At 44.9% G+C, this 17589-nt stretch overlaps 1 protein-coding gene across 1 annotated transcript; it reads right to left on the reverse strand.

The window, feature by feature from the left end:
• Positions 1-402: 402 nt before the first annotated feature.
• Positions 403-4815, reverse strand: foxa3 (forkhead box A3). The gene is made up of 2 exons (XM_084448761.1): positions 4330-4815; positions 403-3316 (listed from the first exon to the last, which is right to left on the reverse strand). Exons 1-2 carry the CDS (start codon positions 4399-4401, stop codon positions 2021-2023), a joined length of 1368 nt encoding a protein of 455 aa, XP_084304887.1. The 5' UTR covers positions 4402-4815; the 3' UTR covers positions 403-2020.
• Positions 4816-17589: the final 12774 nt, after the last annotated feature.

Raw genomic sequence — 17589 nt, forward strand, 5'->3', positions numbered from 1 at the left:
GTAATGGAGGTGGTTTGGAGCAAGTTCACAGAATGTGTCAAATTGTGTCAACTTGGTCTGAAGGCACTATATGACCTTAATATAAATACACTCTATAAATAAAGAAAAGACTAAATATTTATTTGTTAAATTCATTGTTATGTCAAAACAATTCCTTACATTGCCCCTTGTGAAGTGGAGGTGGTTTGGAAGTCCTGACTGAGACCTACAAGACAGGATGTCAACCTCAAACAATGACGATGTCCTCTTGGTCTAACGGCACTGTAGCTGGTTGAATTTCATGAGTGTGTAGCATGCAGGACCATGGTTTGGTTCGATCCAGGGACAAGTCAATCACAAGGTTATATGTTTGTTTGCTAACTTTCTTTGAAGGAAAAAACAAAAATACAATTTGTCCCCAGATATTAACTTTTTAATAAGAAAAAACAATAATCATTCAAATCACAACATTCAAACCATAAACAAGAACAACCGTACACAATATATATATATATATATATTAACACACTTTTCCAAGTTCGAAAAGCAACACAGTTTAAATAAACACGTCTTTTTAAAAACTAAAATACAAGACATATTAACAGCATTTCTGACCTGAAATTCATAACTTCTGTATATCTTTTTTTTGTGTGGGAAAAACGTTCCTTCAGTGAAATGTCAGTTAATATTTCTCCCTCTCGATCAGACATATTGAAATGACACCTCTTAGTATCCAAGGCCTGCCACACACCAACCTCCCTATTGCTCTGACATGGTTGTCAGTGGTCTAATTCTGGTTTACGATTAGCTGTAGTAAAGGTTGGGTCATGAGAAGGTATTGTTGTAACACACACTATCTGGGCCACCCTAGCTGTGCAAAACAGAGGGAACTCTAGTGCAAAGTACTGTATGTAAATGATCCAGTAGTGCATCTCCACTCAACTCCTAAGTAACTGATACAGCTGCGCTCCGGGATCTCACCTGCGCTATCCTCAGTGATAAGGCTTGACCAGAGGGACTAGATGCTCTTAAGATCAAGGAAACTGGCTCTCTTATGGTGGGGTAAGAAGAAGTAGGGCCCTCTGACAAAGAAAGCTACAAGTTTGAAAACAAGCAGACCTGAAACACCGTTTACCACAGTTTCACAACTCTCATTTTTATTTTTATTTTTTTTTCCTTAAAATGGAATCCTGATAAAATCAAAATGGCTTTCTTCATATTAGTAAAAACAGCTTTCCCACCATTTTATAAAAGGACCCATGGCAGCTACATTTGAGTAGTATGGATATTTTGCATTTGACAGAGATAAACATATCAAAAGTAGGAATGAAAAACAAAGTTGTAACACAAAACAACAAAAAATATAAGATTTCCCTGTGATGCAGTAACCTGAAGCTCCTCTCTCTATCCCTCTCTCTCCCCCCCTCTCCTCTCTCTCTCTTCTTCTCTCCTACAATCTCTCAATCTATTTAAATGTCACATTTTTCTGTAACGTGTCAACGTAGCACTGTACAAGATATATTAAATTTAATCCCTTCATAAATAAATGCATATCTCACTTCCCTCACTCCTCCTATTTACAATTTGTACAACCCAACTTTCCTTGATTCACCCTTTTTTACTGAATCCACATTGAGGATGACTACTAAGATTAGCAAAGACCTGATGTGATGTGGACTTGCTATAGTTCTATGGCCTTCAGATGAACAGGTGTCTCTTCGTTATTAAATAATCTACTGTGTATCCAGTATTGGGGCTGTTTTACCTTCATCTCCTTCAGTCCATGTAACTACGGCTTCTCCTGCTGTCCGACCTACGTGTCCAGCTCTGCCCCACGGTCTCTGCTCCCTCTGGCTCTGCCCTGGTCTGGAGCGGCGGCCATTTTAGATGTGGTGCGTGTTTTTCAAGGCTGTTGGAGGTCCTTGTCGGGGCTTGAGACTCTGAGTCTGTAGGGCTTGGCTGGGGGCCATTGAGGCCAGAGGGGGCTAGATGGGGGCCAGGAGGAGAGGAGGGGGGGGGGGGGTCTTGGTGCTCCTCCAGGTTAGGATGCGTTGAGGACTGAGCGGCTGTAGAGGGTCTGGTAGTAGGCTCCGGTGTCGAGGCCGGAGGGCCCGGCGCTGTCGTAGATCTGCTTGGCGGCCACGGGCGAGCCGCTGGCGTAGCCGTTGTAGGCCATCACCTGGTCCTGGTAGGACTTGAGGTCCATCTTCTGCTCGTTGGACATGAGGTTGGTGATGGAGAAGGGGTGGTTGAAGTTGTAGTGGGGGTCCAGGGACTTGAGGGGGTCGCCGTGCAGGTCCAGGTGCTGCTGGTGATGCATGGGGCTACCCAGGAGGTGGGTGCTGCCCCCCAGAGACTGGGAGTGGAGAAGCGGGGCGGAGGAGGAGACCATGGAGGAGGTGGAGGAGGAGGGGGGGAGGGACAGGGTGGGGCTGTGGATGTGAGACGGCGGGGGAGGGGGGCAGTCCAGTGGGACCATGCTCCTCTGCTGCGATTGGTCGTCCGAGGAGGACCCCGGGTGGGAGTTGTCGGAGTGGGCGGAGTCGGCGCCCTCTGAGCCCCCCGTGGGGCTGTGCTCCTCCATCAGGCCCTCTCCCGGACCCCCCTTCCCGGACCCCCCCTCCTGGTTCTTCCCGGACCCCTTCTTCGCCGACTTCTCCTCGATCTTGAAGCGCTTCTGCCGGCGCAGGTAGCAGCCGTTCTCAAACATGTTGCCGGAGTTGGGGTGCAGCGCCCAGTACGAGCCCTTCCCGGGCTTGTCGGGCGAGCGGGCCACCTTGACGAAGCAGTCGTTGAAGGACAGCGAGTGGCGTATGGAGTTCTGCCAGCGCTGCTGGTTCTCCCGGTAGTAAGGGAACAAGTCCATGATCCACTGGTAGATCTCGTTGAGCGTGAGCATCTTGCTGCCGGACTGCTGGATGGCCATGGTGATGAGGGAGATGTATGAGTAGGGGGGCTTGGCGTGGGTCAGGGAGCGCCGGTAGGGCTTTGGCACCTCCTTGACCCCAGACCGGCTCATGGACGTGGGGGACGGGTACCCCAGCTGCCCCATGGGCTGCCCCATGTTCTGGTAGTGGGAGAGCGAGCCCAGGGAGGGCACCGGGGAGCCCAGCTGGCTCAGGGACCCTGCGTTCAGGGAGGTGGTGACGGGGGACAGGCTCATGTGATTGCCCCCCCCTGCCATAGAGGCCAGAGAGCTGCCATTGAGACCCCCAGCGCCGGGGTAGCCCCCCATGTTCATGGTGGCAGGAGACCCAGTTGGGTTCAGGTTGATGTAGCCATTGATGGCCCCCATGGAGCCCAGGCTGGAGTTCATCACGCTGGGAGAGGAATACATCTGGAAGACAAAAACACAAAGAACTCACGCATAAGCTTTGTTTCAGACAGGAGAAATATGACGCAAGTGCCACATTCCCACATAAATGTGTTTCTGTTTCGTTGTCACAATATTGAAATACGACGTAAAGACTTTTGACTTTTCTTCACAGGCTCTTGACGAAATGGGACTATCAATGCACAATGCTTCTATTCGTGCGAGACGAACAGGACATGGATTTCACACAGGGCTGTTAACCTGAGAATGCGTAAAATGCGCGTCATGGGTGCGTTCCATTTCATTCACTATAGTTCTTTTTCCGCAACAAAAACGCTTGATTACTCCGAATTAAATCTACCCAACATTCTCACACGAAAAAAAACATTAGAACATAATTAACTAAGCAATTTATTTAAATATCACATAGCCTGTCTAAATTGTATCTATTGAATAATCATTAATTTCGTTTTAATTTGATCAAGGATGTTTGACACCTTCACTTTGAAATATCTAGTGCTATTGATTAAATTAAATGTATGCCTAATTGAATTACCTCACCGTTCCGAATGCTAAACGGTTTGACTAAACTGAGCGATCCGTTTCTAGAGATGTAATTGGTAGGGATTGTTTTGTATCGCAAAACCTGGAATAATACAATATTTAGGCTAGCCTGATATATATAGGCTATATATATATAAAGACTAATTCTATTTGTATTGCAATTAACCGCGATAATGTATATTCTCAAAATATGCATGAACCACAGCTAGGCTACTAAAAACACAAGGTTAAGCGAATATACTACTACAACTTTTATTGGCGCATATACCATACCATAAAATCGAGAATCCTGTCTATTCTGTTTTAATTTGCCCACTTTCGAAACTATAAATAAAAATGGACAACTGTGATTCAGGCCCGATAGTCCACAAACAAAATTAATTCAAATAGGCCTAAGTTGATTTCATAAAGCGAGCAGGGTTTTAAAAACAGAGGCCTATATTAGGAATATGTTGTCTGAGATGTGGTTTTACCTCGCTGGCTTCGCTGTAGAAAGCATTCCACTCTGGTAGATCGTGGGATTCCATCTTCACTGAGCTCAACATCCCCAATATAACTGCTCCAGGTAAAAAGGTCGATTCGACGAAAATGTAAAAACGAAAACAAATCCTTGATCAAGTTGACAGAATGCGAGTCTTTGCTCTAACTTCACGAAAAATCCAAGTGATCGAAAGTCGTTCCCCTGACGTCAAATGCTCTGAGCTGAAAACAAATCAACAAAAAATAAAATAAAATAAAAACAGAATTCTTCCTCTTGAGATGATGAGGTCCCGAGAACGTAATGTCAATATTTTCTCTTCGATTTATCAATCATCCATTGTTTCATAATCAAGAGCAACACCTTAACCTGTTTATCCAAGGTAGATGTTGACTACACTCTCTAAGAACCGCTGGCTATATATCCGCATGAAGTCCCGTGGACGCTGCCGTTGAACCGTCGCCTGGGTGAGTGTGTATCAGTGTTTGAGGGGCAAGTACAGTCAAAGTTTGACGTCCAGTCTTTAAAAACGCAGGTGAAGTCCCGCCCCTCTCGGCGATTTGAATACCGTCCTGGGACTCAGGAAGAGGCCGGTAAAAAGGCCTCTCTTGCCCCCTGGCGTGCTGTATATTGGCCCGGGGGTCGAGTCAGACGTTTTCAGCTCGGGTCTCATCAGCATCCTCCAGAATGATTGTTTTTAAACTGAAAGAGCGTATTTGGGTGTGTGATTTATTGTGTGACGGGCCTACAGAGAACAGCGCACTTTCTTACATTTTTGCGCACAGACACAAGAGAAATCAGTTGATAAAATATATTATTCAAAGAGGAATCACCAGCCATTGCCTAATACTAATTTTTAGTGACTGAACTCAAGGACGAGATACTTTCATTTCAACTAGGCCTGTTCATAAATTACCCAAAACGCAGCTCATGAGATATTTCTGCAGAAATACTTCATGAAGCCAATAGGTGTTTTTTCATCATGGAGGTGTTGATGATGATGTCAGAAGTGTAACAAGGGCATAACCTTATCAGGGGTTAAGCTCATCAGTAGGGGGTCTGATACTGCCCTCGCTGGGGGGGGGGGGGGGGGGGCAGTGCGCGGTGAGAGGACTGTTAATTCCCCCGGCTATCACTTTTACAGAGAGCCCCGCAGCGGGGCGTTGGAGGATGATTAATGGCCAGTTTAGGCTACAGTTAACAGCGTCCAAAGGGTCCCTTTAGCCCGTTTTGGTTCCGGGAGTCAAAAATCAACCTTGGCAATGTGAGCCAAAAACTGCTTGTTATTTAAAAATTAAGTAAAGTTTGGTAATACATTCGTGCGCCTGCAAGAACTAGTCTAGCTTTTCACTCATCAAATAAAAAAAGACAACTTGTAACATTAGGCCAACAATACGAACATGTTCCCTGCGTTATGATAGGGTACACCGTGTTAGAGTGAGTCCAACAAACGACATGACGGGTCCCATTAAGCCCCCCAAAATTAACAACAATAAATAATGCAATCCAATGTGTAATGCGTTGATTCTTCAGTCCAGAATACACATGTGACTGTGGAGCGCAGACGGCCGATCTGAATGTCAATGCGGTTCCTAATTGCCAGTCAATGGAGCTGTAATTGACGCATATGCAGGTGGTCGACAGGATTAGCTGAGAAAAGCTGCTCTATCAGGAAGGAGAAATTCAGTTCAGCCTCGCAATACGCAGAAAGTTGATACATTTGGGAAAATAAACAGGCTTAACAGGCCTACGCGTGGGGAATATGAAACGAAGCGAATTTGGGATGTGTTGTCATCGTTTGGTCGTTCAGAATAGGTCAAAGGGGATGCTCATATCATCACCTCCAGCATCCCTGGCGATTTGCGCCTGTTTGCAAGACGCCGTCACCTCGATTAACACATTCAATGGACTAACACTTGGTTATCTGTAATGACACTAATTAAGAACTGTGCTCTTCTTCTAAAGCAATGGCCGTGGTAGAACCATCGAAAACATGAAGATTGCTTTGAAAAAATGAACTCATGAACGCCACATTTGATCAAGGGACACCATGTTACCCAAACAAAACACTGAAAGGGTGATTTGATCATAAATGGATTAACACCCCGACTCTGTTTATAATCCACGCGGATCCACGCTGAGCTTTCATGCGGGCATGAGGAAGGAGCGCTCCTCCATGGTCAGTTCTCCAACACACATCCCAACATCCTCCGGTCCTTTTAATGTCAATGCGACGGTGGGTCCTTCATTAACACCTCAATAATTAGTCAACAAAAGGTTTAATGAGTTAACACTAACAGAGGAAGGAACCCATCACATTATGCATTATGCTTGTCGAGTGGTGAGTTGACTATGAGAGAATCGCCCGTTATTTCTACACAGGAGAACGCATGATATGAAACACCAAACACGGGTTATTAAATAGCCATATTGTTGAATAAAGCTAGGCTATAGCTATAGTATACATAGGCATATTAATACCACATTGGCAATTGAGGGAGAGGGGAGGGCTAGTGTATAGCCTAACCATAATGTTAAATCTAGATTACATGCATTGTGGTATTTCTTTAGCCCAGCCTGCCTATCAATTGTTTCTCAATAAACAGTTATGTCCTCCTCATCCTCTGAGTCCGAATAAGTAGACTATGATTTGACCGGATAACTCCTATAGGCTAGTGGGCCTAACACAGGCGTTCGCCCCGGGGGTGTCGGCCAGGGAGCGAGTGCAGACCGGGATGAACGGCTTCTAGTACTTCAGTGAGAGCCACAGCACTGACTGAGACGGGGATGTAAGAATAGGCTACTAAGAATAGGCTACTGAATGTGTGGATTTACGGAATGTGTGTGGTTCAGTGAACAGACAGAAAGGCACATGATCAATAACAACATATTAGTAGAGCAATATAACAAGCGAGGCAACAGGCAGGCATCTGGCGCCCTCTACTGGGCTTAAAGGGGTACTTCACCAATTAGAGACCACAGCACAGACCTGTCGCTTGACTAGCGTTTAAAGGTGCAGGTGTGATTTCCTGTGAGACTTCCTGTGAACATTTTTGAAAGATTGTGAAAAATGCAACTGACAGAATCCCCGTCCATCCCTTCAGGCTTCCCTCCAAAACCACTCCAAACTAAGGACACTTGCTAGTTGGGTTGAGGGGTTAAAGGTTAAAGTCCCAATGATTGTCACACACCTGAGTGTGTGAAATGTGTTCTCCGCATTTGACCCATCCCCTGGGGGAGCAGTGAGCAGCAGCGGTGCCGCGCTCGGGAATCATTTGGTGATTTAGCCCCCCAATTCCAACCCTTGATGCTGAGTGCCAAACAGGGAGGCAATGGGCACCATTTTTATAGTCTTTGGTATGACTCGGCCGGGGATCGAACTCACCTGGTAAGCCATTCTAACCTTCCCTGCACATCAGATTCAGATCCTCTCCAGAGCCCGTCTACTCCAAGACTGTACCTGCTACTGTCTGGGTACCGTGCTTCCTTCCGCCTTTGTGTTAAGTCTAATTTATACTCAGTCAACAAGTGTCGTACAACAAATGTCTGTCTACAGAAAAAAAAAATGTCGACCGTCATTTAGCATTTATACTTCAGCGAAGTGTCTGATCACCTCCATGGTAACCTGCAGACGTGTGGCTGATTGATCCATGGCAACGAGCGTGTCTTCTATCCAGCTATCCAATCACAGCTGTGCAACGAAAGTGACGGCGTCTGCGACATTAGAAAGTTTGGTGGGTGCAAGACACCCCTGTCCAACACAAAAAAGTGTCGAGAGTGATGTCATTTCTGTCTGTTGACACTTTCAAAAGTGTCGTACAATGAAGTATAAATTGGCTTTTATGTTTCATCCGGTTCACCGCTAAGAGATCAACATAAAACATGGACTCACCAAACTAAGTATTCCAAGAAATACTTAAAGAAATTGGGGGCGGCTGTAGCTCAGTTGGTAGAGTGGGTCGTTCAGTGATTGAAGGGTCAGTGGTTCGAATCCCAGCTCTGACTGTCCACATGTGGAAGTGTCCTTGAGCAAGACACCTAACCCCGAATTGCTCCCAATGAGCAGGTTAGCACCTTGCATGGCAGCTACTGTGTGTGTGAATGGGTGAATGAGAGGCCATTGTAAAGCGCTTTGAGTGCGGCTAAGGTGGAAAAGCGCTATATACGTTCAGTCCATTTACCATTTGTGGGATCATCCAGATGCATCTTTGGAGCCCCTCCAGTAGTTCTACTGTAGGAAAGGGCTGTGCATTTCGTTGTTGTTGTTTTAAAGCTGCATGCCTGCACTTATCTTATCTGCTACTGACATGACAGTAACATGTAGAGCGTCACACATATAATAAGCACAACTAGGGGCTGCTGTGACCTGAGCTGACTGGAAAAGGGGAGACTTGAAAAGGGGAGACTTGAAAAGGGGAGACTGAGGAATCAAACGAGTGTTGGAGGAGTTGCTGCTGTCTCCCATGGCAACCGTGTGGATGACTCAGTTACTCACTTGGAGTAACACCATGTTAAAATGAACAGTGGAGTAACACCATGTTAAAATGAACAGTGGAGTAACACCATGTTAAAATGAACATTACCTATTTGGTGGAGGAGGGTGTAAGAAAAATATATTTCTGTCAGAGGGAGGGTCATGCATTTTTATTTCCGAGCACTCTCAAGTCCTCCAGTAACCCCTCATTCTAAATAATGGACAGTCCCTAATGAGAATTGCAAAAAATACAACAAAAAGTGTTTCTGAGCCAAAGAGCATCCTGCCCCTTTAAGCCTTAATTGACTGGCCAACTCCAGCAGTGTATTCCTGCAGTAGAAGAGGCTGCAATTTCAGGGCCGCAGTCCTAGGACCGCTTTTCTAGGACCGTTTTTCTAGGACCACTTTTCTAGGACCGCTTTTCTAGGATTGCTTTTCTAGGACCGCTTTCCTAGGACCACTTTTCTCAAACCGCTTTTCTAGAACCTCTTTTCTAGGACCACTTTTCTAGGACCGCTTTCCTAGGACCACTTTCCTAGGACCACTTTTCTAGAACCGCTTTTCTAGGACCACTATTCTAGGACTGCTTTTCTAGAACTGCTTTTTGATAGTTTTTGTATAGTTTTTCCCTACCACGCCACCTAGCAATTGACAGCAAAAGTGCAAGGATGACTGCAAAAGTGCAAGGCAGTATTCCACCCAAATACTTTCTGTCTTGCATTTAACCTTGGCTGCTAAGAGCCGCATGTTCAGCAATTTATTTGCATAATTATCTCATTATCAGGTCAAATAAAGATGGAATCATATGCTATAGCCTTTGCAGTTACTAGATACTATATATACATTATCTCATTATCAGGTCAAATAAAGATGGAATCATTATGCCTTTGCAGTTACTAGATACTATATATACAGTATACTGTACACAGTACTGTGCAAAAGTCTTAGGCCACCGCCAAAGAAAATAATGTTTAAAGCTTTTTATAGGGGCAGTAAGTGTTTATTTGCTTGTAGAAACACTATATAAAACAGCGGAATAAAAACAAATAAACATTCATACAAAAAAGTAATAGAAATATGTAAAGAATAAAGAGGAACAGTAGAGTCCCTGGTGAGGGTGGGCAGTCTGGAGAGGATCTGAGGATTTCTGAATAAATACATAAAAACCTTCATTCAATCATGGACCAAAATATGAATTGCTTGTTTTTAAAAGAAGCTGGTATTTTTAAAAGAAGTTGGTATTTTGTGTGGCCTCCCTTAGACCACAAACCTCTCTTTGGGACACTGCTCAGTAGTCCTGTGGTGAATGCTTCCCAAGCGTCTTGCAGGATGTCAGATTTGATTATTATTATAATTATCATTATTATTAAAGGGACCCTGAGGAGTTTATTTTTGGTTATGAAACAGTCTCATTTTAATGTGGGTGAATCTACATTACCCACACTTGTTTGTGTCCATTTTCGACAAATGTCGTTTCTTGTATGTAGTTTATTTTTAGATTATTATTTTGTGGTCGGGTCGTCCAGAACTTCCTTGGAATGACGAAACGATTTACTGCAGTAGCCTACGCCGCCAACAAGACGAAGAATAATTTAAATATGACCGTTATATATTGTCAAAAGTAAAGTCACTAGTAAGACCTAAGTAATTACCTCGTCGGTGGCCATCGTTCCATCTTCAAAACACCCAGCTCAGGTAGCTAAAGTTTACGACGGCTCATGGGAAATGTGGTCTTTTTGGGCGGAAAACACTTCCGCTTCCCGAAACTCCTCGTATGGCCTTTAATGTTTATTTGTATTGACTGTAATGTTACGTATATACTGTAGTGTTTTCACGAGCAAATAAACAATTACTTTAAACAATTTTCTTGGGGGGCCTAAGACTTGCACAGTACTGTATATATATATATATATATATATATATATATGTGTGTGTGTGTGTGTGTGTATAAAATAAACAATAACAAGTGGCAATACATTAAACTGATTCAAATAGGACAATGCCCCCCCCCCCCCACACACACACACACAAACACTCCTCTAGCAGGATAATGTGCATCGAGAGAGACTGATTGAGAGACTGGTTGAGAGACTGATTGAGAGACTGATTGAGAGACTGATTGAGAGACTGATTGAGAGACTGGTTGAGAGACTGATTGAGAGACTGATTGAGAGACTGATTGAGAGACTGATTCATAGACTGATTGAGAGACTGGTTGAGAGACTGATGGAGAGACTGATTGAGAGACTGATGGAGAGACTGATTGAGAGACTGGTTGAGAGACTGGTTGAGAGATTGATTCAGAGACTGATTCAGAGACTGATTGAGAGACTGGTTGAGAGACTGGTTGAGAGACTGGTTGAGAGACTGATGGAGAGACTGATTGAGAGACTGGTTGAGAGACTGACTCAATGTAGTTTCCCTGTTGTTTTAACATAACATGACAATGCTTCCCCACAGTGGTCATGGAGTATAAGTACAACTGCAACAGAATTTTAAAGAATACAAGTTTATCTCAGTCCCCCCCCCCTCTCTCTCTCTCTCTTTCCCTCTCTCTCTCTCAAATCAAACCATCAAATCAAATGTTATTTATATAGCGCATTTCATACACAGAGGCAACACAATGCGCTTTACAGAGAGCAATGGGAGGGTGGGCATAGGTCCCACCCCTACATATTCCAGAGGGAAGCAAATAAAAACAGCTTCACCCGGGGGTCAGAAAATGAGCTGGAAAAATCTATTCCCTGACCTCTCAACGAGACGATCGAGCAAGCTCCTGGAAAATGTTTGTCTCTCCCTTCCTCTCTCTCTCTCTCTCTCTCTGGTGTTCTGCTGTCTACAGGGGGACTAGGGTGGGGGCTGGTTGGATTAAAACCCAGCTGGTGTTCAGATGACTGAGTTACTCTCTACCAGGACAGTTCATTTCTCATTCATGACATAAAAACCAGGCCAAAGAATTCATGACAAAGTTGGGGCTTGATAAGAGGTTTGACTGTAACTTTTACAGTTAGTGTAATAAGAGTGTAATAAGAGTGACAACTCTCTATTGTGACCACCATGAGTATTGTTATGAGTAAGTAATAATAAGCAAGTAATAGCCTACCTATCCCAAGCTCTAAACTCGCCCTCTCCCCCTCAACTCAAGTCAAACTTTATTTATAGAACACATCAAAAAAACTACTGTTGTTGATTGAAGTTCTGTACAGGTAGATGAAATAAATTACAACAATAATACTACAAAACACAACCATAAACACAAACACAACAATACCCACAAACACAACAATACACACACTAGCCTGGGAGTCATGCTCAACTAGAGTTGAAGGCCAGGGAGAAAAAGTGGGTCTTCAACAAAGATTTAAAAACATTGAGGGGCTGGGTGGATCTGATGTGGAGGGGCAAGGTGTTCCAGAGCCTAGGGGCAGCCGCCGCAAAAGCTCGGTCACCTCTGGTCTTTAGCCTAGTCTTGGGCATGTCCAGTAGCAACCCCTCCTACTAGAGATAGCCCCAGAACTCTCGATTGGCGACAAAGTGGGCAGAACTGTGCCTAAACAAGTTAACACTTCCCAGCGTTTCTAGCATTAATTATAGCAAATGTTCCAACCGTATATCACGACTTTTCGTTCCAGCAAAAACTAAATATATGAAACCGGGCAGCAGATATTGAACTACACCGTCAAAAAAGGTTACCAGAGGTCTTCCATGTTCAGTCCACATGCTAAAGCCCGCCATCTTGTGGTCGCATTCGGAACTCCCTCCATACTGGATAAGGCCTCCCACTGGACACAGTGAAATTGGAGAGTAGAGATTAGAGATAGGCTATGAGTAGAGATTGTCAGCCCCACGAATGTCTGCACAATAGTGACTGCCGTCTCTCACAGGCTAAGAACACGCACATACAGTCAGGAACATCTAGAGTGAACTATATAGAAATCAACAACTGCTCGTTGGCTGTTTCGATGGGTAGCCTACATATACAAAAAGGGACAGGGTGGGCTTTATGTTATGTTTTTAGCCTCTATTACTCTGAAAATGTAATTTAATGTAATTTATTGCTTTATAAATGTTTTTAGCCGGTAGACAAACATACTCCAGGTGCTTGCTCGATCGCCTTGTTGAGAGGGGTCAGGGAATAATTTTTACAGCTCACTTATCTGGCCCCTGGGTGATACTGGTTTTTTGCTTCCCTCTGGAATATGTAGGGGTGGGTCGTTTGCCCACCTCCCTTGTTCTCTGCAAAGCGCATTGTGCTGCCTCTGGGTATGAAATGCGCTATACAAATAAAGCTTTGATTGATTGATTGATTGATTGATTGATTGATTGATTGATTGATTGATTGATTGATTGATTGATTGATTGATTGATTGATTGATTGATTGGCTTCCCGAGGAGGCTCGCGTCCTTTAATGTATGAAGAGCAACTCTGAAGATGTTCTACCAGTCTGTTGTTGCAGGCAGGGGCCGGGATCCTGGGGGGGTCAGGGGTAACATGTCGCCCCCAATATTTGAGATCATTAAAATTGTCTCCCCCAATATTTAGATTGGGGTAGTGGCATTCAAATAACCATACAGCCGCGTAGGAAGATGCCCCCCCCCAAAAAAAATAAAAAAAATAAAAATATATTCAATACTAAATTTCAATGTAAATGTACCCCCCAAAGTTGGATACAGATCCCCGCCACTGGTTGCAGGCGCCATCTTCCAAGCAGGGGAGCAACATCAGCCAGAGGTTGATTCTTCCACTTGGCTCAACAGTGACTCCTTTGTACCAGCCACCATCCGACTGTCTGCCTGGGCAAACGCACCTGAGCCAGTGTTACGGGTCTCAGCTTGGTGGTGCTGAGCCTCTTGGATTGGACACAACCTACCAACTGACTAAGACTCCCAGTTTGAGCGTTACATGACACTGGAATGTTGTATCTCAAATCTTGCACATCTTTTTTTGAACAACCTATGCATCCCTGAATATATCCCCCTGTTAAACACTGTTTCTGTAGCTTGATTGTCCGGTTTACCTGTGTATTTTCATTTCTTGTATATTGTATATTGCCCTTCTTGGTACGATTGTACAGTTCATCTACTTTTCTGTAAATCCTATTGTATATTATATTTATATTGCGCCTGTTGTACTTTATTTCTTAATCTTCTTTGATGTGAATGTGGCAGGTGTAACAATTTCTTCTCGGGGATTAATAAAGTATTCATGTAGCCTACCTACCTTCCTACATTTAGAGAGGATGCTGGGAAAAGTAGTTTCCTATGACTATGGATTCGCGGCACATGCTTTGCCGGTGTTGGCCACTAGATGTCGCCATTGTATATTATTCTCCCTGGTCTCTGAACGTAGCATCTGGAGTTATAACAGGCATCACAGAGGCAGAGACCAACAGTCCTTGTACAGCGTGTTGACAATGACTCATCAAGGTGAGGACATGTTTTCATGTAGCTGAAATACAGTATAGAGTACATAGTTGGAATGCAGCGTGAGGTTAGATATGACAGCTTTATCATTTGCTATTCAACGGTTCGGTTGTTTTAGAAGCTCTGGTTTATGAATGTGTGCACCTGCATGACAGGAAGAGATAATCTGTGTTTACTTGGGCTATGCATCGCTCACAACAGTGCTCACACAGAGATACAATCAGAGATACTTATTAAGCCTCCACTTTGTCATGAATTCTTTGGCCTGGTTTCCATGTCATGAATGAGAAATGAACTGTCCTGGTAGAGAGGACTCACTGGAATAACTCAGTCATCTGAACACCAGCTGGGTTTTAATCCAACCAGTCCCCACCCTAGTCCCCCTGCAGACAGCAGAACACCAGAGGGGGTGGTGAGAGAAAGAGGGGAAGAGAGAGGGGGGGGGGAGGGCCAGATGGACAGATGATGGAGACCCCCCTGTAACAAAGAGACAGGGGTCATGTAGGGTATTTTAAACCCCTACACTGTAGAGCAGGCAGACTTCTATAGTCTCCTGCTGGCGGTGTGTGTGTGTGTGTGTGTGTGTGTGTGTGTGTGTGTGTGTGTGTGTGTGTGTGTGTGTGTGTGTGTGTGCGTGCGTGTGTGCGTGTGTGAGAGTGTGTGTGAAAGAGAGAGGGTTTATAAACCCGGCTACTGCTGGAATGGAAGAGTTCACCCTCCGGCCTTCTGTCCAAAATTACCAGGAAAAACTCAGGATTATAACGGGAGAGTACAATATGGCAATACTGGCACGCATAATGCACATCTAACACTACACTGAACACACAGAAGGGTTGCTGGTGTTGGGCATTACTATATGCATTTTTTAGCCGTGTGTGTGTGTGTGTGTGTTTATGTAACTGGAGCAGGTTACTGAGGTGGGATGAGAACACAGTCCATGTTTTCAGGGAGCCTAGAGAAGGGAGAGACATAACCTGCTGCTCCCGGTCCATCTCTGCTCCTTCACCATGGTAACCACCGGCCAGCTAGTCGACCAGCATCGCCAGTATAACCGCCAGAACCTCCGCGAGGCAGGGGAGACCAGCAAGGGAAGACACAGTATAGAGTGTTTAGATGGAGCACATCCGCTTTATTATAATGATCGAGTTTGGAACCATTTGTAACAATAGAAGCCCAAGGTTCCATAGAACGGTCCCTTTAAGGTGCTGTTTGGAAGCCGAAGAGTTCTTTCTGACCTGACGGTTCTATAATAGGACCTTACTGACCCGAGAAGGGTTCTATATGGACCTATGGCTTTTTCAGAGGGTGATTCTATTTTTACAAACTGAAACTACTATTCTAACGTTAATGCGTCACAAAAATCGTTCGTACGTCATGGATATAGCCAACGCGCCGTTCAGAATGTCTCTCATCCAATCACATCGCGCGGTCGGAACTACCCGTCTTATAGCCCAAACTCTTACGCAATAACCCCTTGTTTGGGTAGAGAAGATAGTGTAGGCTATAGGAGAGAAGAATAGCCTAGTGAATAGAACCGGGCAAAGTGACCAAATTCTTCTCACCATGGTGACCAGAGAGGACTGCAATGTCTGTAGGTTTACTCGCTTCTGTGAATGTGAACGGGGCCTATAGCCTATGGCACACAAACCAGTGATTATCCTGAAGACCGTTAATATTGATCTTAATACCCCTAATATAGCCACAAGGAAGAAATAGTCACATGTTTATTGTTTTTTATTAATATTATTTTATTATAATTTTTGGTTAAAAGGTAGGCTTAGTTCAGCTAGTCTTTGGTAGGTAGACGTCATTTTTTCTGACCTTTGGAGAGGAAAAACCCGCTCACATGTGTTAAAGCTCCAACCCCTGCCTTATAAAACCAAAAGAATTTTCATAGCTGCGCGAGCTTCATTGCTCATGGGCTAGGCTACTTCACATTTTCCACATGCCTTCTGCCCTAAAAAGATAGCCTGACATAGTAGGCCAAAATGTACTGAGCAGCTTAGTGTCGTGGTGCTTTGTTGCTTCCCCAACAACCGTCCAATAACGTCTTTGATACATCTGCCTCGGATTTGCCACGTATTTCCACACATCAAGCCGCGGATTGGATTCTCTCACGTAGGAAGACCTGGCTGCCTCGCCGCTCTAACTCTCACAGCGATGTGAAATAGTGTGAGATAGCTGCCTGTGTGTCGGCCGCGGTCGGAGCAATGTCACCTTGACGAGAATCCAGGAGCACGAGGAGCGCTCCGCATCTGTCCACGACTGGGCAGACAGAGAGGAGAGAGAGAGAGCGAGAGAGAGAGAGAGAGAGAGAGAGAGAGAGAGAGAGAGAGAGAGAGAGGAGGAAGAGAGAGACAGAGGGGGAGTGTGTGTGTGTGTGTGTGTGTGTGTGTGTGTGTGTGTGTGTGTGTGTGTGTGTGTGTGTGTGTGTGTGTGTGTGTGTGTGTGTGTGCCCGGAGCGTGAATGTGTGTGTGTAAGACTGAGATCGGGCAGTAAAATAAAGCCGGGCTCGGAGACTTTAACTCGGGAGGTCCCTGCGATTGGTCCTTCCAGACGGAGATGGCTGGAGCGCGCACAGGTAGGCTATCAACTTCCAGGTAGTTTATATGCACCAGCGGATACCTGTAGGTTTTAGTGTTGCATATGCTATGGAATGCAGGCAGGCAATTCCGAACTAGTCTATGTGTATAGTGTGGCTAAACTTCTTTAGACATTTTTGTTCGAATAATAAATTATAATCTGCGGTACTTTATAGCCTAATTAGGCCTAATCATCATCATCAAAAGTTGGGCCTAGTTACCAGGTGACAGCAGACATAATGGTCGCTGTTGCTATTTCCTTTCCCTGTAAACGTCCACGGAAGATTATTATTCAGAAACTAGGCCTACATAATCAGAAACTGCAACGCCGTAGGCTCCAAAGCATCCTACAGATAGTCTAACTTGACATCGTTACATTGCTGTACCGCCGTAGCCTACCCCTCTCTCTTCATTCTACACTTCTAAAACCTAGTACCCTTCGTCTGCGAGGGGGGGGGAAATCAGTCACGTCCAATCGCGTTTCGAGAGGGGCGTGTCGTTTCCTCAGCATTGGACCGGGATGGATCCAGATCCTCCTGACGTCACCAGATCCCCTGCGCTCGCACCGTCAGTCAGCGAAGGGATGCTCTGAACGTTGGACTGCAGCATCTTTCCTGAGAGACTACGGAAAAAAACTATCGCTTTGTACCCTATTCTCGGCTTTCTCTCCCCTCTTGGACCCCTCTGAAAACCCACCCCTTGCCCCCCGACGTCGATGCGCAGGGTGTCTCGGAACGAGGACCGGATAGAACATAATTTTTTTTGTTTCACCAC

This window comes from Borostomias antarcticus (genome assembly GCF_949987555.1).
Source record: "Borostomias antarcticus genome assembly, chromosome: 1".
Lineage (NCBI taxonomy): Eukaryota > Metazoa > Chordata > Actinopteri > Stomiiformes > Stomiidae > Borostomias > Borostomias antarcticus.